Genomic DNA, 22,401 nt, shown 5'->3' with positions numbered 1-22,401 from the left:
CCCCAGGCCCAGTAGTCTTGAAGAAAATCCTGGATTCAGCGCTCCGGAAAACCAGCACACTCGAGTATAGCGTAGAGGCCGCGTGGGAACCCATGGGGGCGCGGCGACCATCACCGCGCAGGCGTCAATCTTACCTTCCAGACACTGCAATTCCCATGAGGCCAAGCAGCGTCCTCCGCGCCGCTAAGCCCAGGAGCTTCGTCCGCTCCGAAAGGGCTCGGGAACTCTCGCCGCATTGCATTATGGAATACATAGTGTAATAGAAAACTCTTCGGGCACAAACTCCCGACCAAACTCACGTGTTTACCTTGTGCACTGGCAGCGGCGGCCGGGGTTGGGCGTCAATTAGGAGTAGCTACAGGATTACGTCATAAAGCCGCGACCAGACGGGCGGCGCCATCTTCGAACTTGGACTTCCGGAAGGACTTTGGTGAGGGTGAGTGTTCAGCCGTGGGGTGTGCGGGGGCCCCCAAGATTACTCCTCCTCCCTTTTAGGTAGCTATAAAATGTTGGCTCCGCAGTTCCCTCTCTGCAGAGCATTGCGACCTCCAGCCCTGGGCTGCTATAGAACCATCATGCTCCCCATTTTCTTACCCACCGTTGCAAGAGCGCATCCCCCATCTCTGCTAACCACGGTCTTGTCTTCTTCCCCGACGCGGTGTCCGTACCACGACGTCCTGTGTCCGGGCCTCGGCGCCGCTTACATTATCTCCCTTGACTCTGCGAACCTACGGTAGTCGACTCTTCAACCTCAGAAAGCTCAGGGCTGGCCTCAGGCACGGGCTAGCAGTGAAAGCTGCTCTCATGCCCGGGACTGAGGGAGGGCAGGTGGGCACCCCTACAGTAGTTGGGGGTCAACCACCTCCTCCTGCTGTGGCCCAGCCTCTTCCTCGCTGAGGTTCTTCTAACCCTGGGGCTTGTGCCCCGCGCGCTGCAACCTCATTGGAGCAGTCAAGGGCCAGTTACGTTTCCCTGTCTAGCCCTTTTCTCCCGTGGCAAGTTGGCTGGGGAAGGTAGAGATGACGACTTCAACCCCACCCAGCGCTTGGCTAGAGTGGTGTAGGGTATGGCCAAGCCTCTTCGCCACAGCGGCATATTGTTACACAGACTTAAGTCATTCCTGTGCTATTACCACTTTTTCCCGTCCATTGTTATCAACTGGACTATTGTTTTCTTAATAGTTTTATTTAAATTTATTTATATTCTCTAAGAAATATAGATGAACTTATGATATCATATTTCATGGGCTTGTTACATATTTTTTTATGCAATTTAAAATAAAAACAGTCGCCCGGCCGGGCATGGCTCAGTGGTTGAGCATCGAGCTAGGATTCAGGCGATCAGGTTCAATTCCTGGTCAGGGCACATGCCCGAGTTTCGGGCTTGATCCCCAGTCGGGGGCGTGCAGGAGGCAGCCGATCAGTGACTCATTGATGTTTCTATCTCTCTTTTTCCCTTTCCTCTCTCTGAAATCAATAAAAATACATTTTAAAAAACAACCAAAAAAAACCCAGTCAAATAAAATTGTTCATTTTTATACCACTAAAATCATTTTGCATGCCATCAGTTGTACCATAGGAACACTTTGGGAAACAACATGTTAGACCAAACAGTGAGTTTAAAGTAATTCCATATTTAAGGAACAGTGTTATTTATTTTCCTTGGCTGAGGTCAGTTGGTGAAGTATCTTGGAAACCAGACAAGTCGGGGTGCAAATGTAAAATTTTATAAACTCTAGTCCAAATTTACTAAACATCCTTTACTTATGTCCAAAATTTGTTTTGTGAAATCATAAATGGAATTAACCACTAACCCTTCTATAAGAAGTGAATCTTTAAAAGGGATTTTGTACCTTGAGAAGTTAGTCATTCAGTCAACAAGGTTAATTATTACACTTACCATGTAGCAGGTTCTGGATACAAAGTGAATCAGATAGTCAAGATTTTTATGAAACTTTCAGGGACGGTAGATATGAAATAAATAAATACAAATATTTCTTATCATAAGAAAATTCCAGATGGACTAAAAAGCTACATGTGATATTCAAATTTAGAAAAAAGTATTAGAAGAAAATAAAATAGGATATGTTTATGTCAATGGGATAGAAAATGCCTTTCTTTTTTTTTTTTAATCCTCACCGAGTATATTTTTTCCATTGCTTTTTCAGAGAGAGTGGAAAGGGGAGAGAGAGAAACATCTGTGTGAGAGAGACACATCGATTGGTTGCCTCCCACACTCGCCTGACTGGGGCAGGGGATTGAGCCTGCAGCTGAGGTTTGTGCCCTTGGCAGTAATCAAACCCAGGACCCTTCAGTCCACTGGTCAACACTAACCACTGAGCGAAACTGGCTAAGGCAAAAATGCCTTTTTAAGACACAAAACAAGCCATAAAGGAGAAGTTTGAGAACTTATAAAATTTAACTTCAGTTTAGGAAGAACATTATAAGCAAAAGTTAAAAGTAGGTACAAAGAGAAAATATTTGCAACGTAAATAACTCCACAGATCAATAAGGAAAAGATCAAGTTGCCCTATAGAAATATGGACAAATTTTATGTACAGGCAGTTCATAAAAGACATATAGATATCCAACATATAAAAGAAATTCAATTATTATTAGGTCAATAAAAATAAAAAAAGGAATTCTTTCACCCATCAGATTGGCAGAAATTAAAGATTGGCAAGGGTGTGGTAAAATGGCTATGTATACTTAGTGGGAATATAAATTGGTTTTTGTTTTGGTGAACTGTTTGGCAGTATCTATTTTAAAATATGCATACCCTTCAACCTGATACAGAATTTCACTTTAGATGATCATTCTAGAAAAATAATTTCTCATTAATGAAGAGGCCTGTACTAGAATATACATTGCAGTATTGTTTGTAATAGTATTGTAACCCAGTTGTCCTTAAATGGGAAATATCTAAATAAACTATTAATTCTATAGAACACCATACCATATAGTAACCAAGAAGAATGAGAGAAATATATGCGTACTGATACGGAAAATTTTAAGACATATAGTATTGAAGTTCTCTTGACTGATCTCCATTTAACTTTCTTATGTTAATTGACATTCTCCATTTTATTTGTAAAGCATACAGGCTGATGCCCATGGCACACTAAATGCTGGAAGCTGCATAGGCTTTTCTCCTATAGGCCTGATCACTCTACTTGCCAAGTGTCATTGTATTGGTTCCCAAATCTGTTTATGTCAGTTGGTTTGTCATTACATTTGGTGTTATATATTTAAATTTTAAAGAAATTTGAGTACGAAGAAATTGTTGTCTCTATTAAAACTAAGTTGAAACATGGGAGATACACAAATATTTTGTTGTTCTTTGTAGTCTACTTATATTTATAAGTATTTGGTATCAATTAAAAGTTCTATAAAAACAATTCAAAGAAAGAAAAGAACGCAAACTAAGTTGAATGCTTTGGAAACACAAAAGAGGTGAGTTTGCAAACAGGCAAAAAAGTTGCCAAATAGGTGTGAGTGAGACATTGTAAAAGACTGAGGAACATTTGTAAAAAATCTGGAAGGTTATTGCACTTGAATTGCTTCTCAAGAAAAGAGAATGTTTTTAAGAAAGTAATGGTAAGTACCCTCAGTGCTGCTGAGAGGTCAAGTTAAACAAGACTGAGAAGTGTCAGTTGGATTAATTGACAGCAATTACTGATGATTTTAGCTTCAGGGATGAGTTGGGGACAATATCCTAGTTAGGAGGAAGCAGATTTATTAAAATGTAAGGGCAGACTACTCTTTCAAAAGTTTGACTGTGAGATGGAGGAGGAAGTTACTAGTTGGAGGAGGAATGTAGGTTGAAGGCTAATTGTATGTGTGGTAAGATGAGAACTGTAAACATGTAGATGTTCATGGAAAGGACTAGGATAAATGGCTCTGGTTTCCTTACGGGGGAAATAGAGCTAGAACGCTAGTGGAAGGTGTGACCTTAGAAAGTGGGTGAGGGTTTAGATGCAGAGAGGGTTAGGCTACTTGACAAGAAATCGAAATAGTTCCCATCTAATGGCTTTGGGTTTTGTTTCAGAAAACAGGCAAAGTCCTCTGCTGAGAACCAGGGGATCAGACATTGGAAGAGAGAAGGCATGGGAGTGACTAAGAGAAAAAGTGTGATTGCTAGCACTTGGGCAGTTTAGATGTACATAGTGGAGAAGATCCATGATTGGTTCACCCAGGACTCAAATTTTGCCAGACGTGTGGAACAAAAGACAGAAAGAAAGGAAGTTCATGATGTCAGTAAGAGTCTGAGTAAAATAAAGAAATCTAAGCTCAATTGCATGTGGCCGCTGCCATAGGGAGAAATTGGAGAGATCAATGAGTAGTGGCTAGATATGAAGAATAGATACAGTGGTAGTAGTTGAGCCGTCTAGCTGTAATGATGGGAGGTTGTGATCAGATAGTGGATGTCTAAGTGATTTTGGAGGTTAAAAGGTTTTATGTGACGGTAGGGTCCAGGGTGTGACAGAAGAGTGACTAGCAGTACTTTAGCTAAATGTTACAAGCTTCAAAGGAAAAGGTGTTTACAAGAGCGGAAGGACTATTTGTCAAGATGTGGCATTGGAGAGGAACTGAGAAGACACTAATCCCACTTTCTACCCTGGGGTAAGTGGGATGTGAGAGAATGAGCAGCCTCCACTTGAGAGCCCAAAAAGCTAGACATTTCATTTCCTGGAAATTTACCATCCAGGATTCTGAATATGATTTAGGTCTTGCTGATCAAATGCGCTCTTGAAGAGCTCAAGTTTAGACCTGAGGCTAAAGAGGAGAGGGGCAGGCCAGCAAGTATGCATTTTGCTGGTGCAGATTGTGGTAGTGGAATGGTTCTGGATTTGGGAGCCAGAGAAGGGTCTTCCCCACTTACTCTGTCACATTCTTCTTTTTTTTTAATCCTCGCCTGAGGATATTTTTTCCATTGCTTTTTAGCGAGAGTAGAAGGAAGGGAGAGAGAGAGAAACATCAATGTGAGAGAGACACATCAATTGGTTGCCTCCCACATGGACCCCAACAGGGGATCGAGCCTGCAACCCAGGTACATGCCCTCGGCCAGAATCGAACCCCGGGACCCTTCAGTTGGCGTGCTGACGCTCTAACCATTGAGCCAAACTGGCTAGGGCTACTCAGTCACATTCTGATTGCAGAAGCTGTTCTATGCAACCGAACCTTGGCCAATAGAGAGGGCAATAATCATTTTATTCACGTTCTCTTTGTTCTTACTTGTGACAGGGGCTTCTTGATTTAGCAAGTGGGTCCCCATCATGGCATAGGAGAGGCCATGTGGTTCTTGAATCAGCAACTATAAAACAACTTCCCAATTTGACAAACACTTGTTCTTAAACTGTTTTTCCTCCCAACCCTCCCAATGATCTTCTGTGCAAGGGATTCTCCAACTTGGGTGTCCATCAGAATCTCCTGAAAGGCTTATTATAGCAGGTGCTGTCCCCATCCCAGAGTTTCTGGTTCAGTAGGTCTGGGGTAGGACTGGAAATTTACATTTTAACAAATTTTCAAGTGATGCTGAGGCTACCAGTTCTGGGACCACACTTTGAGAACTGCTGATGTGAACCATTTAATACCCTTTAATAAATCCCTTTTAGCTTGAACTGACTAGAGAGGAGTCTGTTCTATGCAACCGAACCTTGGCCAATAGAGAGGGCAATAATCATTTTATTCACATTCTCTTTGTTCTTACCTGCTGGAACTGCCCATGATTAAAGGAAGTAGTTCTGTATTTTCTGAAGATTTTGCTTTATATATTTTGATGCTATGTTATTTGATGTCTAAAGGTTTATGATATTTATACCTTTTATATGACTTGAAGTTTTATTCATTATAAAGTGCTTCCCTTTTTGTCTCATTTAATACTTTTTTCCCTGAATTCAGCTTTGCTATTACCATCAAAACTCCTTTTTTCTTTTTGCTTATATTTGCCCTGTATATTTTAATTCATCTTTTTGCTTTCAGCGTTTTGAGTTCCTTTGTTTTAGATATCTCTTTAAAAGCATATAGTTTGTTTGGCTTTTAAAATCAATCTGAATCCTCTTTCTTTTAATGGCTGAATTTATCAGATATATGTTTATTATTTAATAAATATGTTTTATCTTCTGTTATCTTTATGGGTGTGTGTGTGTGTGTGTGTGTGTGTGTGTGTGTGTGTGTATTTATGTGTCTTTTATTTTTAATCTTTTATTGTGCGGTCTTTTAAAAAAATTCCTTCTGGTTCTTGTGGCCTACAGGGTATTTTGGAAGCAATATGGTGTACTCTTTTTAGTTCTATTAAACATCCAAATGGTATTAATAGCAACTATATGCTTTTAATTTACCAAACTTAGAAACAAAATTAGGATACTTCTTCTTTTTTCTTAGTCCACTACACCTAGAATACTAATATTTTTACATTGTGGGGCTTTTAAAAATGTTAAGTTAGAGTCTATTTTATAGCTGTATTTACCATGGTTGTTTAAACTCAGTTGATGTGCCCGGCCGGGCGTGGCTCAGCGGTTGAGCATCGACCTAGGATCCAAGTGATCAGGGTTCGATTCCCGGTCAGGGCACACGCCCGGGTTGCGGGCTGCAGCCGATCAATGACTCTCTCATCATTGATGTTTTTTATCTCTCTCTCTCTCTCTCTCTCTCCCTCTCCCCCTCTCCCTCCTTTCCTCTCTCTGAAATCAATAAAGATATATTTAAAAAATAAATAAACTCAGTTGATGTGCCACTGTGTTAAATGCTTACTATCAATCTTAATACCACAACTTCTCCATTAGAAAGTTCTTTATATTGACTTATCTTTCATTGGCTAAAGCAGGTCTTCAAGTAGATTTTTAAAAAATTAAGGGTGCATCAATTATAAATTCCTAGAAACTTGCATATTGAGAATGTCATCCAGTTACTTCTACATGACTGACATCCCCGTTAGTAAAGAATTCTCTTGATCCTCTTTCTGTTTCTTTATCTTCTAGAATCAGTTGTTTTTGAGAGCCCTGAGGCTGACCTGATTTTCCCCCTTTGTAGAAGTTTAGTATTTTCACTAAGATATTTCTTGATGATTATTGGTTTTTGTTGCCCTTTTACACTGTAAGCCCTTGGGATCTGTAGACTGAGGTCTTCCTTTATTACATGAAAGTATTCTTTTTTTTTTTAATTTCAGGAAATTTTCTTCTGTTAAATTTTTGTAGGGTTTTTTTGTTTCCGTTTTTCTTCTCTCTTTAGGAACATCAATTATTCCTATGTTGGCTTCCCACTTTTTTCTGTCTATACCATCTTCTCGTCACCTTTATCTCTTTGTAAGCTATGTGGTTTCTTTTTTTTTTTTTTTTTTAATATGTCTTTATTGTTTTCAGAGAGAGAAAGGGAGAGGGAGAGAGAGAGATAGAAACATCAATGATGAGAGAGTCTTCATTGATCGGCTGCCTCCTGCACGCCCCCGACTGCCAGGAATTGAACCTCGATCTCCTGGATCCTAGGTTGATGCTTAACCACTGAGCCATGCCAGCCGGGCATACGTGGTTTTCCCCAAACCTATCCTTCATATTACTCATTTTCTTTTCAGCATGTATAGTTTCAACATTTTGCTTCTCTGGTTTTCGTTTTTATGATTTTATTCTTTTACTCAGTTTCTTTCCTTATGACTGCCAGTTTACTTGTTACCTTGCCATTGTTTTGTCTCTACCTTGATCTCTTGTTTCTTGAATTTCATAGTCTGGGTTGTTTTGAAAATGTAGAAGCTTTTGTTAGAACATTTTTTTCAGTTTTCTGGAGCCTTTCTTTGAATGGGTGCTTTTGTGTATTTTTTTCATGTGTTTGTGTCTCTCCCCCCTCCCCAATAGTATCTATGTTTAGATTCCATTTAGTTCCTTTTTGTTTATTACTAATTTTGAATGGAGCAGTTCTGTCAGGGCTTGCTATTTACCAGAGGACAATGTAGGTAGATTGTCATTCACCTCCATTTACTTTGGCATTGTTATATTCTATCTTTAGCACATGATATTATATTGTGTCCTTAGTACCTGAGTTAGAGGGTTGGCTATTATAGTTCATAATCTGCTTTGACTGTAGCTTCTTCAAGAGAGACAGTTGTGAACTTTAATTTGTATGATATTTCTTATGGTATTTGCATGAGGAAACTTTTCTACTGAGGCTGATGATTTCTTTATCCTTAAGACATATGCAGACCTATGAGGAGTTCCCTCCTCAGATCTGAGCTGTTTCTCCCCCTTTGTAACAGACGAGAAGGTTTTTGTGGCCGAAAACTGTGCCCTTGCAGAGTTCTTTGTTGCTCAGGTTTTTGGTTTGGGAGTCAGCGCTTTGCTTATCTCTGTCAGTTTACTTTGGTTTGGATACACATCTGATTTCCTGGGTTTGAAGAAAATGAAGATTCATGACCATTTTTTAGTCCATTCTTTAATGTGAGAATAGTTTCTCTTTTTTTCCCTTTTTAAAATTAATTTATTGATTTGAGAAAGAAAGAGAGAGAGAGAGATTTGTTGTTCACTTATTTATGCATTCCTTGGTTGATTCTTGTATGTGTCCTGACCTGCGGGTAACGAACCCAAACCCACAACCTTGGCGCATCAGGACAATGCTCTAACCAACTGAGCTACCTGGCCAGGACAGGGAAAAGTCTGTTAATGTAGTAGGATGTTCCTGAATTGTCTGAAAGCCTAGCACCTCCCCCCAGGTGAAAGATTGATGACAGGGCACTAGAGAACTGTTTTACTTATTTTTAAATCTGTTCTTTGACTAATATTTGCAAAGATAGATTTTAGCTTTAGGCATTCACTGCAATATTATTATTACAAGAAACTTTATGAGCTTTAAATTAAATAATGTAATTAAAGCACTTAGTCCAATGCTTGCACATAGCAAGTGTTTAATAAATGGTGGCTTTTTTATTATTTGTTCATTATCAGCTCTACTAGCATGTAAATTCCATGAGGGCAGGTACCTTGTCTGTCTTGCTTACTGTCATATTACCAATTCCTAGAACAGAGCCTGACATATAGAAGATGTTTAGTAATTACTGTTGAATGAATGAATGATCGGGGAGCTTAGGTTTCTCGTTGCGAGAGGGGCGGTGAGGGGAGGAAAGCAGAAAAATCTGAGCCAGTACAAATAGCTTTTGCCTTCTTCTCATTTGTATGTGTCTGTGCAGGAGCAGCCATTTTAGGGGGTGCTGATGGATACCTGCGGGGTCGGCTATGTCGCCCTGGGGGAGGCCGGCCCCGTGGGGAATATGACTGTAGTAGACTCTCCCGGACAAGGGGTGCTAAACCAACTTGATGTCAAGACCACTTCAGAAACAACCAGTACAGAGGCTTCCACAGAGGTGTCTTTGCCTACCACTTTGTCTGGATTTGAAGATTCTTTTGATGATAAAAAGCTTCTTCCAGAGCAGGAAAGCCCTGCCAGGCTGGAACAGCAAGGTATGTACCTTGTCTTTTCATCTTTTTCTCTCCCTGTGCTTAGCTTAAGATGAAAGAGAACAGGTTGAGCCAAAGGTCTTAAAAACCTAGGTATGATGTAGTCTGTTCTAAAGAGGCTTGAGCTCTGGTCCCATCTCATAGACCCGTATTCTTCTCTACAGATCTTTCTTCAGAGATGTCAAAGGTCTCAAAGCCTAGGGCCTCAAAGCCTGGCCGGAAGAGAGGTGGTAGGACACGGAAAGGCCCAAAAAGGCCCCAACAGCCTAATCCTCCATCAGCCCCTCTGGTTCCTGGTCACTTAGATCAATCCAACCCTCTGTCCACCCCCATGCCTAAGAAACGAGGTCGAAAGCCCAAGGCAGAGCTGCTACTGCTGAAGTTGTCAAAAGGCCTAGATCAGCCAGAGTCTCCACCTCCAAAGAGGCCCCCTGAGGACTTTGAGACCCCACCTGGGCAACGACCCCGCCGAAGGGCTGCCCAAGTGTAAGGATTGGGGCACATCTTGGTGGAGGGGGGTTGCGGTAAAGGAATCAGGGTGGGTCGGTTGTTGGGAGATCAGAAGACTATGATGAGGCATCAGGTAAGCCGGGGTGGTGTCAGGGTTCTGGGGACTTGAGCAATCTTCTGGCTTTTACCACAGCAACTTGAATCTTCCTAACTTGGTCTGTCAGGAGGTTTCTTTCTGTACTTTGTATCCTATCACACTTTTCACAGTTTCCTCCAGGTCTTCACTGCAATTTCCACCCGATATACATGCCTTTCCATTATTTTCCATTGCCATCAGTGACTTTTGACTGTGGTAGAGTGAAAAGTGCTTGGGACTTCGAGTCAGAAGACCTGGTTTAGATCCCACATATGTTATCTGAATCATCTTGGCTAAGTCACTTAACTTTCTTGGATTTCTGTTTCTTCATCTGTCAAAAGGGAAGGGAAAATTAATAGCTGCTTCACAGGGTCACTGGGAGGATCCAGTGAAATAAGAATCAGCCAAGTGTCTGGAAAAGTGGGCTCTTAGTTAAGTGTTTGTGAGTATGGCTCTGACTCTGCCTTATCCCACAGGGCACTTCTGTATCTTCAGGAACTGGCTGAAGAGCTCTCAACAACCCTGCCTACTCCAGTGTCCCGTCCTGAGAGCCCCAAGGTGAGCAGCCCCACCAAACCAAAGAAAACCCGGCAACAGTCAGCCTGTCAAGGTGAAGAGGATGACACCGCACGAGATGAAGATTTTGTTCTCAAGGTTGAAACTGAAGATGGAGACGAAAGTGAGGTCCCAAGTGAGAGCTCATCTGACCCTGAGCCTGCCGTGCCCCGAAGCACCCCACGAGGATCCACTGCAGGGGTAACGTGAATGGACAAGAAAGTGAATGGAGGAAATAGTAGGATTATTAGGGGACCAAGAGGGTGCCCAGAGGAAAGCTTTGGCCTAGTAACTGTGATGGCCAAGAGAGGTAAAAGAAGAAAGGGAAAGCTTCAAATACAGTTGAGACTGCAAATAAGATTATTTATTCATATATTGAGCATCTGTTCTGTGTTAGGAAACATAAATGTGAATAAGGCAGAGTCCTGCCTCACATAGTTCAGTGTGATAAGTGCTAAACCAGGAGTGAACAGAATGTTTTAGGCATATACGGGAGGGGTGTTTAACTGCTTAAGGCTTCACAGAGGAATGATAGTTGAACTAGGTCTTGGAAGGTAAATTGATTAGGCTGCAGTATGAGGCCTGAGGTAAAGTGGTGGGGAGATAGAACTAGAGAGGACAAAAGGACTAAGATTGGTAGGAGCCAACAAAGGCGTATGTTTAATTGTGGTAAAATACGCATCACTGAAAACTCATCATTTAAAAATGTACAGTTCGCTGGCATTTAGCGCACTCTCGATGCTGTGCAACTGTCATCACTATCCATTTCCAAGACCTTTTCGTCATCCCAGATAGAAACTATACAACAGAGGTTTTTAGGTAGAAAAATAACATGGTCAGTTAGGAAAATAGGTCAATTTGCAGTTGACAGTTAAAAGACAGCCTCAGTGATCTAGGTGAGAGATACTGAGAGCCTGACTCCAGCAATGACAGAAGAGAAGGTGAGGGCAGGGGTGGGAGGGGGCAGATTCCAGAGGACTATAAGAGAATTAACAGCACTTGAGAGTTGTAGGAAAGGAAGGAGCAGGAGTTTCCAGCCTCGATGGTATTCTCATACACTGAACTTGCGAGCACAGGAAGTGTGAGGAACGCAGGAGGGGTGAAGATGGCCAGGGCAGGTGATGCGCTCACTTTCTGACTGTTGACTTGGAGGTGCCTGTGGTCCATGGGCCATCCTGGGGACATCTGGTCACCAGTCATGTGGTAAATGGGACCAGTGCCTTACTTGTCTTAAGTGCAACATTTAAGGGAGCACCAAATACCTCAGAAATAAAGATAAATATTTGATACAACATTTTAAAAAATCTAAACTAATTTAAGAAATCTATAATGACCAAAGTACCAAATTTTAAGTAAAGACAGGAACTGTATTACCGATTTTCCTTTTACCTCAGGCTCTAATATTACTTGACACCACTGTATGGGCCTAGAGTCTGTAGAAAAGTTGAAACCTAGTAAAGTTTGCGTTTACTAAAATGTAAACTTGATAAACAGGTGATGGTAGTCAAACTTGATAATCAGGTATAATGATGGAATATGGGGTGAAATTACCAGAAGTGCATGTGTAGAGGGTTGAGAAGAAGTCAGAACGTTTCTGGGAAATATCATCATGGACCAACTCTATGAGGAGGGAGAGTGAGCAAAGGAATATTAGGAAGGTGGGAGGAGTAAGGAGAGACCGCTCCATAGGGCAGGAGTGTCAAGAAGTAAGTGGAAGTCCTCTGAATTCAGTGCAGAGATGTCAAGGAAAGTGATCAAAAAATAGATAACAGATTTTGCAGTTTTGGTGGAGGAGTAGGAGCAGAAGGTGGAGAAGTCATTGTAATGGTTGAAACGTAAATCTTTTAAGATTCTGGTAGGGCCAAGGTTAGAGAGGAAGTGGTGCCAAGAAAAGTAAAAGCTCGCAAAGCTGTGTCCTGGGGACTTTCTCCGGCCTATAAAATTCTCTCCCTTACACTTTCTTCATTTGATCCCCAGAAGCAGAAGTCACACTGCCGGGGAATGGCTCCCAATGGCTTATCAAATCACATCATGGCTCCTGTTTGGAAGTGCCTCCATCTCACCAAGGACCTGTGAGGCTTGGGGAATGGGGCCCCGGGGGTGAAAGGGTGGTGGTGGAGTACAAAGTATGATCTAAAAGCAGGGCTGTGGGAAAGACAGAAGGCACTCTCAGGGCAGAACACTGAAGACATGCATAAACGGCACTACTCCAGAGGCAAGAGCGCTAGAGCTGTGCTGTCCCATATGGTAGTCACTAGCTGCATGTGGCCATTTAAAATTAAAAGTCCAGTTTCTTCTGTGCACTAGCCCCACTTCAAGTTGCCAGCTAGCAGCTCGTGTATTGGACAGATAATAGATCACTTCCATTATCACAGAAGATTTTTTTTTAATTGATTTTTTTCCCCCAGGGAGAGAGAGAGAGAAAAACATCGACTTGAAAGCAAAACATTGATCAGCTGCCTCCTGCACACCCCCTACGGGGGATCAAGCCTGCAACCTGGGCATGTGCCCTGAGCGGGAATCAAACCAACAACCTTTTGGTGCATGGGATGACACTCAGCCAACTGAGCCACACCAGTCAGGGCCATCATCACAGAAAGTTTTATTGGGTAGCACTATTCTAGAATTTATCTCCTCTTTTATTAATGCTTCCTTTGTTTCTCTAGCCGAGAACAGAAGCATTCATACTGGGAGTTTGCAGAATGGATTCCTTTAGCCTGGAAGTGGCACCTGTTATCTGAACTGTAAGTTGAAGGGACATCTTTGAAGCAGAGGGGGCAATACCACTGGAGACAGAAGGATGACAGAGGACTCTAGATCTAAGATGGGAATCCTGGGATGGGAGAAACTCTTCCAGATTCAGGCTGTTGTTCCCTTTGCCTTCCCCTAGTGAGGCAGCTCCCTACCTGCCCCAGGAGGAGAAGTCGCCACTGTTTTCTGTACAACGTGAAGGACTTCCTGAAGATGGCACACTCTATCGAATTAACAGGTGAAGACTGCATCAAAAGGGATTGCTTCGCTTTTTCTGATTCTAGGAGACAGAAATAGGAAAAGTGAATGTTGAAAGGGAAGACAGATTGGCCCTATTCTTCCCTTGATGCTGGTCCATTTGATTCCAAGGATTGGAGTCCTGGGTAGATCTGGTCGGTCCACTCTAATTTGTAGTGCTTGTTGCTGCTGGCGACTGAGGGAAGCTTGGGAGATTGAGGGTCAAACCTGTTTACAAGGTCATATCCACTCAGATAGACCCCGATAGACTGGCCCTAGAAAGAACTCTGTAGTAACCAGAATGCACAGCCTGACATCTTTGAAGGTGAGCTAGAACTAGAATGACTTTGGGAGGGAAAGGAGGAAGATACAATCGATGGCTAGGACTGTTCTCACCTGTACACTGTTCTTGATATTCTGGCCCTTGCTGAAGCCAGTTCATACTAGTTCCCAGTGGAGCTCCCATTCTGTCCTCATTATCTTTTGTTTTTTACTTAACTTTTTAGAGCAATTTAAGTTCACAGAAAAATTGAGAGGAAGAGACAGAGATTTATCATATACCTCCTGCCCCCACACATGCATAGCTTCCCACACTCTCAACATCCTCCAGCAGAATTGATGACCTACACTGACATATAATCATTCAAAGTCCATAGTTTACATTAGAGTTTACTCTTGGTGTGTACATTCTGTGGGCTTGGACAAATATCTAATGGCATGTATTTATCATCATGGAATCACACAGAGTATTTTCACTGCCCTGAAAGTCCTCTGTGCTCCACCTATTCATCCCTTTCACCCCTACCTCTGGCTATCACTGATCTTTTTATTGTCTCCATAATTTTGCCTTTTCCAGAATGTCATATATTTGGAATCATATAGTATTAGCCTTTTAAGATGGGCTTCTTTCACTTAGTAATATGCTTTTAAGGTTCTTCCATGTCTTTTCATGGGTTGATAAGTCATTTCTCTTTAGTGAAAAATAACACTTCATTTGTCTGGATGTGTCATAGTTTATCCGTTCACCTATGAAGCTCTTATTACCTTTTATTAACTCCTTTTTTCATCCCATCTTTGATTTTTCTCTAGATTTAGTTCGATCACAGCACATCCAGAGCGCTGGGACGTGTCCTTCTTCACAGGGGGACCTCTCTGGGCTCTGGACTGGTGCCCAGTGCCAGAGGGGGCAGCAGCCTCGCAGTACGTGGCCCTTTTCTCCAGCCCTGACATGAATGAGACACATCCACTCAGCCAAGTTCATTCGGGTCCTGGGCTACTCCAGCTCTGGGGCCTTGGGACCTTGCAGCAAGAAAGCTGGTGAGGTGGGGGCTGGGACACTGCCATGGGAGGGTGTTTGAGGAGGAGAGAAGGAGGGGGCTGGGCAGGGACAGGGTTGGGGTTGGTGGAAAGGGCTTGGATTGGGTAGAAATAAGGGGAGCACATAGGCTCTGGCAGCCCTAGACCCCTTCTTCCTACCCATTCTCCTCGCATGGTTTCTCTCCTCAGTCCTGGCAACAGGGCTCACTTTGTCTATGGGATTGCTTGTGACCACGGCAGCATCTGGGACCTCAAGTTCTGCCCCAGTGGAGCATGGGAACTTCCAGGAACCCCTCGGAAGGTACCTCCCCAGTTGATTGTGTGATGGCCCTGGGACTCAGCGGCAGAACAAAGAGACCCTGGGTATTCCCAGAGTTGGAGGAATGGAGTTTGGAGAGTGGTGGATGGCGTTTTTTCTAGTAACTCCATATCATATTTTCAGAGACCAGAACCTCAGAAGTTTTCTGAGAGGCTCCTGAAGGCAGCAAGCCTCAGCGCAGATCTGGTCTCACCCTCTAGGCTCCTCTCCTGCCTCGGTTGGGTCTCTTGGCTCTTGCCTGCTCAGACGGGAAGGTGCTGCTGTTCAGTCTGCCCCATCCTGAGGCCCTGCTAGCACAGCAGCCCCCAGGTGAGTAGCCCAGCAAGGAGAATGGGGCTGCTGTTGCCATGGCCAGAGCTTTATAGGACCTGTTCATCTCCCCTGGCACTCCTCTAGGCCCAGTCTCTCTAGTACAAAGCCTTACACAGTCACAGCTCCCATTCTGACTTCACATGTTTTGTTCCTGACCTCTCTCTTCAGCAGCCCAAAGTAGTACTCTTTTGCAGAGTTATAACTGCGCTCTTAGCACATTACCTCTATCTCCCTCTCTTCCCTCTTCCCCTGTACTCTCAGGCCTCTTTGGCTGCCACAGTTAATTGGCTGTGTAAAGAGCTGCTAAAGGCTGAGGCTGACAGATGGAGCCACTCTCCCCTGCCATACTCTTTTCCTCCCTAATCTTGTCCTCAGCCTCTCCTGTCCCCACTGCTCCACATACATAGAAACACACTCTCTCTGTTGTGAAGTGAAGGAGAAACTGTAGAGCTAAAGATGAGCAAGGAGAGGAGGGGGTCAGGGAAAGCAGCTCCTATTTGTTGAATTTACTTGTTTTTCAGCTGTACTGAGTAAAGAAGAGGGCACCTAGGTTTGAACCCTGAGAAGGCCCATATTTGGTGATCAGGTGGAGGAGTGGCTTGAGGGGTGGGAGGTGAGGAAGAAAAGATAGAATGGATAGACAATTCTTTCAGGAAGTTTGGTTGTGAAGGGGAACATGTAACAGAGTAGTGGCTGGAGGTAAAGGAAGGGTTTTGTTTGGTTGCTTTAGATAGGAGATAATAGTGCGTGTTTATGTGTGAATGTGAGAATAACCTAGTAGGGAGAGAGAAAGTGAATGGGTAACCAAAGAGCAAAGTTTTGGAAAAGGTGGGAGACGATGAGAAGGGAGCAGAGTGGAGGGATTAGCCATTCTGATAAGAAGGATACTATCAGGTATAATAGGAGGAAAGAAGATGGGGCAGAGAGAGGTGGACTTGTACATTTGATGGTAGAAAGATAAGAGTGTAAGGGAAGGTCATTATTGAAAGGGCAGGGTGCTGATCTAAGAGCAGGGCTTTTAGGACCTCAGTCCTCTGGATCCAGAGTGTCATTTCTGCTCTTTTTCCCTCACAGATGCAATGAAGCCTGCCATCTATAAGGTAAGTATGGAACCTGCTGCCTTACCCGAGACTCCATCTTCTAGAGCCTCCCTTATTGATGCCATAACAAGTTTCTTTCTAACTCTGAGAGATCTTCCTTTCCTGCTGAATTGAACATTGATTTGAGTTTTTGTTCCAAACAGTAAGTATCCCTAACCCTAGTCCCATCTCTTCTGTCCCTGCAGGCACAATGTGTGGCAACCCTTCAGGTGGGGTCTGTGCAAGCATCAGACCCCTCTGAGTGTGGTCAGTGCCTTAGCCTGGCCTGGATGCCCACCCGACCCCATCACCACCTGGCTGCTGGATACTATAATGGTAAAAACAAAACAAAACCTAAAGAATTATTGCTCTTTAGGCTTGTTTTAAGTTGTTTCCTTTTTGGCTCAGTGTTGGGCATTACATAGTTATAAATATTCAGGCAATGTAAAAAAAATACAAAGAAGGAAAAAAGTATTTTTCTGTTCAGAAAAATGAGTAGATGAACATGATTTCTTGCAGTTCTTTATGCATATATAAAGATAAAAAGAAATGGGATCATACTCCATGGTGATTTTAATGAAAAGGTGTTACATTTAATTATACTTTAATTTTATAGAAAAAAAGACGAGTGAAGCTGAAAGATTAGCTAAGCTCCCAATAAATGTTCCTTTACCATAGAAACATTAGTTCCTTAAAGATACTTTTAAGATTAGAAAGGAAAATAAAAGATGACAAATAACATTAAGTAGTTGGAGGTTTTAGGTTGTTTTTAAGGGGAGGTAAGAAAATTAGCACTCTTATATTTCTTCTTATCATCTCTCCCACCATCTTCTTATTGTGTTTCTTTTGGTGATATTATTCTTACATTATCAAGGTACATGAAACTTGATACTGTTTTGCTGTCTTAATTCCCAAGTTATTTAATCTTGATTTTCTCTTGAAATGATCACAGGTCTCTACCAGTCCTTTCATCTGTCTCCTCCTCCATTGCTGAATTACTAACGTTGATTAGCTGTAATTCACTGTCAATACAGTTTCTTCAAGAAAGGTTCATAAGTGCTACATTTCCTGAGTATATGTATAAAAGAGGTTTTAGCTACCTATCTTTTTCCCAAATTTTATTTATTAAATTCTATTGTTCTTTAGTTTGTCTTTTATTTTTATCACAGTTACATTTTTTATTACCACCTCCACAGCTAGCCTGGTCAGGGGTCAACTTGTTTTGGGTCAGCCAAGTTAGTTTGTTTTCTGTTTCTCTACATTTTGTTGCTTTTGGCTCCTTGCCTGCTCTCTCTGTCTTAGAGCAGAGTTGACAAATATTTCTGTAAAGGTCCAGATACTGAATATTTTATGCTATTTGGGTTATTTGGCTATTGTTGGAACTATTCAACTCCACCATTATAAAGTGAAAGCAGCCATAGACATTAGGTAAATGAATGAGTGTGGCTGTGTTCCAGTCAAACTTTATTTACCAAACCAGGCGTCAGGCTATATTTGGCACATGGGCTATAGTTTGCCAACCCTGTCCTAGAGGGTTTATGTTCTTTTAAAATCTCTTTACTTTTATTTAGTAGGAAGTAGAGGCTACTGAGTGCATTCAACCTACCTTTCAACTGCAGATCCCAGACTAAGATATTACTTTTTTGTTACTTAGAATTGGAACTAAAAATATCAGGTTGAGCCCGGCCAGCCGTGGCTCAGTGGTTGAGCATCAACCCAGGTTCCAGGAGATTGTGGTTGGATTCCCAGTCAGGGCACATGCCCAGGTTTCGAGCTTGGTCCCATCAGGGGCATGTGGGAGGTAGCTGATCATTGATGGGTGGCTCATCATTGATGTTTCTATCTCTCTCCCTCTCCCTTCCTCTCTCTCAAATCAATAAAGATATATTAAAAAGAAAATCAGGTTGAGTCTTTAAACTGTGGAGGGAATGTTGACCAGCTAATCATGATCCTTATGTCATTTCATAGGGGATTAGGTCTGAGGGTAGAAGAGAAAGTAATTAGAGCAAGGAAGAGACAACCTACCTTAATACCTACACATTCTGCCCCTACCTCAGGCATGGTGGTTTTCTGGAACCTTCCCACTAACTCGCCACTGCAGCGGATACGGCTCTCCGATGGCTCCTTGAAGCTCTACCCCTTCCAGTGTTTCCTAGCCCATGACCAGGCTGTGCGTACCCTTCAGTGGTGCAAAGCCAACAGGTTGGAATAGGAGAGTTGTGGAGGTGGGGGGTGAAGCTGGGACAAGCTGATTCTTTCAGATTTGTTTAGATTTGATCTTCTCCCTCACCTTCCATCTTTCCACAGTCATTTCATAGTGTCTGCAGGGAGCGACCGGAAAATCAAATTCTGGGACCTTCGACGACCTTATGAACCAATAAACTCTATCAAGCGCTTCTTGAGTACAGAGCTGGCCTGGCTGCTCCCCTACAATGGTGTCACTGTGGCTCAGGACAACTGCTATGCCTCGTATGACAGGGTGGAGATAGGAGAAGCTCAGGGGACAGACCCTAGGGGTTGGGGTGCAAAGTGTGCCAGATTATTGTGGGGAGAGGAGGGTTGAGGCTTGTTTCACTGAGGTAGTTTGAATTCTGGAAGGACATGGGGAGAAGAAATTAATCTAATCTTAGAAAAAGGAAGGTTTCATTTTCTCTTTCTCTTATAGTTATGGACTCTGTGGAATTCATTATATTGATGCTGGTTACCTTGGTTTCAAGGCCTACTTCACTGCTCCTCGGAAAGGCACTGTCTGGGTGAGCCTCTCCAAAATCTTCATTACACAGGAAAGTGATTCATTTACTCACCTAGTGGTGGTCAGGAAGAGGCTGTAGTTTTGGATAAAAGAAGATAGGTGTGTGGTAGCTGTATCATCAGGGATGTGGGTTATGATAAACTCATTTTTGTTTGTGTGTGTGTCTCTTCCCCCTGAGACTGCAGTTATTACTGGTTCACAGAACTGGATGGATGGATGGATGGATGGATGGATGGATGGATGGATGGATGAATGAATGAATGAAAGAAATCTGTCTCTTATTAGAGTCTTTCAGGATCCGACTGGCTTGGGACAATAGCCGCAGGAGATACATCGGGGGAGCTCATTGCAGCTATATTGCCTGATATGGCACTGAACCCAATAACTGTCAAGCGACCTGTAGAGCGAAGATTTGTATGTATATGAATATTTAATGCAGTACCATCTGTTAGGTCCTAATCCACATGACCTCCCAAATTAGTACTGTAAATCTCCCAGCCCTGATATTATCCCTGGGAGTCTTGGTACAGAGTTGCACATAATATTCCCTACCCTAGTTCATCTGCACATACGTTTAAACATACTGCTTTATTCATCTTTAAGTCTGTCCTGCCACAAACCAATTTTCTCTCTTTTACTTTCGTTCTATCTAGTCTTATAAAACCTAATCTCATGGTCTCCTTTCTAGCCTATCTATAAAGCAGATTTGATGCCATATCAGGATAGTCCTGAAGGTCGAGACCATTCTGCTGCTTCATCTGGAGCCCTCAACCCTCCCAAGGCTCGAACTTACGCCGAAACGGTCAATCATCACTACTTGCTCTTTCAAGATACAGATTTGGTAAATTGGGGCCAGGAGAATGGGTGTGGCACTAGAAAACGTAGAAAACCTTATTCCTTATATAATAGGGAATCCTAAAGAGTTCCAGCACAAAGATGCAAAACTAAGAAGCTGCTCACTGTCTCTCTCCTATTATACTTCCCCTCCCCAGGGTTCATTCCACGATCTGCTCCATAGAGAACCAATGCTGCGTATGCAGGAGGGAGAGGGGCACTCTCAGCTCTGCCTGGACAGGCTGCAGCTGGAGGCTATTCATAAAGTAAGAACCTTGCTGCTTCTCCACCCTTCACTCTCCTTTTCTTCCAACTCTGGACCTGTGATCAATGAAATGGGAGATGAAAAGCAACAGAGAGGGCTAGGAGGAAAAATAGCTCTGGCAACTCATCTTTAAGACCTTAACTTTGTTCATTGTCTTCTCATTCCTACCTCTCACCCACTCCTGGTCCTATTCTTTCAGATTCTGGCACGTGTTTTTCGCTCTCAAGCTAGGACTCATCCTAAAACACCAACTATGAGCACCTCTTTTGTTTTCTATTCTCTTCACAGGTACGTTTCAGCCCAAACCTGGACTCCTATGGATGGCTCGTATCTGGGGGGCAGTCAGGGCTGGTTCGGATCCATTTTGTCCGTGGACTCACCTCCCCACTGGGCCACCGTATGCAACTTGAAAGCCGAGCCCACTTCAGTGCTGTGTTCCAACCGTCCTCCCCTACTAAAGGGCCTGGTTTCCCTCCAACCAGCCATCGTCTTCTGCCCAGTCCCTAGTCGTGCTCCACACAGGACCCTTGGAATGAAGTCTGCCAAGAACAAATGGCCCCCATGCACAGACCATAGGAACCGGGGCCTTCTTGGACAGTGATGCTGCCAGGCCTGGACCTTTAGACCTGCCTGTCCAGGACTCCTTAGATACCTCTCCTTCCATTGACTTCAGCTGTCATCACAGCCCCCTGTGGGCAGGGGGGGCTTGCCCTCCACAAGCTCTCAAGGTTCCTTCGCCTAAAACTGGCCCACAAGAAGCGCTCGGGCCTGACCTAGGCTTGGGAGTCAAATTGCTCATATTGAGCATATTGTGAAGTGAGTAAAGCTAAGTAAAGGTACTGGGTGTTTTTGAGACCACATGTGAGTGGGTGTTTGGAAAACTGGAAAGAGTATCTGCATGAAGGCGTCTGTCTGACTATATTCCAGGATCCAATATTACTGCCTTCCCAGCTTCCTGTTTAGAGTAACCAACATGCAAGCCCATGGGGGAGGGGTGATGGTGGTAGTAATTTATTGGACTGAAGATGCTTATAATAGTTCTTCAACTGAGGAACACCAGAAACACAGTACCAATAGAACAGTGGCTCAGATCTTACTTGCTCCTGCTTAGGAAATATTCCTGATCATTGGTCATCTGACCTTACTTGAACACTCCTAGACAGTCATGTTTTAAAACATCTTCCTTTATATCCAGTCAGAGAGTATACCTCTATAGATTTTACCATGGGTATTAGTAAATCTAGTCATTCTAACCTGTGATTGCCCTTTTAAGTGTTTAAAATAGCTATCGTGTTTCCCAAGTCTTTTCTTCTCTAGATTAAATATCTTCAGTTACCTTAACCATTCTTTTACACGTCATGATTTTTGATCCTTCATGATACTTTCACATTGTTAACTTATTAAACATTTTAGCTACTTTATTTCAACCCTATATATAGGAGATATTTAGAACCCAAGAACAGTAATGTATAGTAAGTCCACACTTAATATCATCAGTAGGTTGTGTGGCTTTTTTTTTTATGTATTGATTTTTAGAGAGAGAGAAAATTTATTTCTTTGTTCTACTTACGCATGCATTCATTGGTTACTGCTTGTATGTGCATTGACTATAGAGATCAAACCTGCAACCGTGATGTATCTGGGTGACACTCTAACCAACGGAGCAACCCAACCAGGAAAAGGTTTTGTGACTTTAAACGACATATAATGAAACCAGTTTTATCATAGGTGAGTTGATATAAATAAGATTTAAGTTCCTATGGCATCTTACAATGTTATAATGAAATGTTATTTGAGGACCTGCTGTATTGTTACAGCTCATCTTGTTAAAATCCTTTTTTGGGGTGCTTCAGACTCATAGTGACTGCAATACTGCTCCCTAAGCAAGGATGTATCCCAGCAATGAGAAATAGGCAAACCATAGTTTTGGAATGTATAATAGTACAATCTGAGGT

At 42.8% G+C, this 22,401-nt stretch overlaps 1 protein-coding gene across 2 annotated transcripts; it reads left to right on the top strand.

Moving 5' to 3' along the window:
• Positions 1 to 348: 348 nt before the first annotated feature.
• GTF3C2 (general transcription factor IIIC subunit 2) lies at positions 349 to 21,304 on the top strand. Of its 2 annotated transcripts, none has more exons than XM_081157230.1 (19): positions 349 to 436; positions 9,172 to 9,442; positions 9,604 to 9,925; positions 10,502 to 10,781; positions 12,558 to 12,652; positions 13,247 to 13,324; positions 13,471 to 13,569; positions 14,658 to 14,885; positions 15,075 to 15,186; positions 15,405 to 15,513; positions 16,591 to 16,616; positions 16,802 to 16,931; positions 18,653 to 18,797; positions 18,903 to 19,064; positions 19,261 to 19,348; positions 19,633 to 19,761; positions 20,036 to 20,188; positions 20,340 to 20,447; positions 20,735 to 21,304. In XM_081157230.1, the coding sequence occupies exons 2-19, from the start codon at positions 9,196 to 9,198 to the stop codon at positions 20,951 to 20,953; spliced, it is 2,730 nt and encodes a 909-aa protein (XP_081013356.1). In that variant the 5' UTR covers positions 349 to 436; positions 9,172 to 9,195; the 3' UTR covers positions 20,954 to 21,304. The 2 variants fall into 2 exon arrangements, with proteins under 2 accessions (XP_081013356.1, XP_081013357.1); XM_081157231.1 differs by having other exon boundaries at positions 397 to 436; positions 9,178 to 9,442.
• Positions 21,305 to 22,401: the final 1,097 nt, after the last annotated feature.

This window comes from Miniopterus schreibersii (assembly GCF_964146895.1).
Source record: "Miniopterus schreibersii genome assembly, chromosome: 13".
Classification (NCBI taxonomy): Eukaryota; Metazoa; Chordata; class Mammalia; order Chiroptera; family Miniopteridae; genus Miniopterus; species Miniopterus schreibersii.
This window is presented reverse-complemented; position numbering and strand designations above follow the sequence as displayed.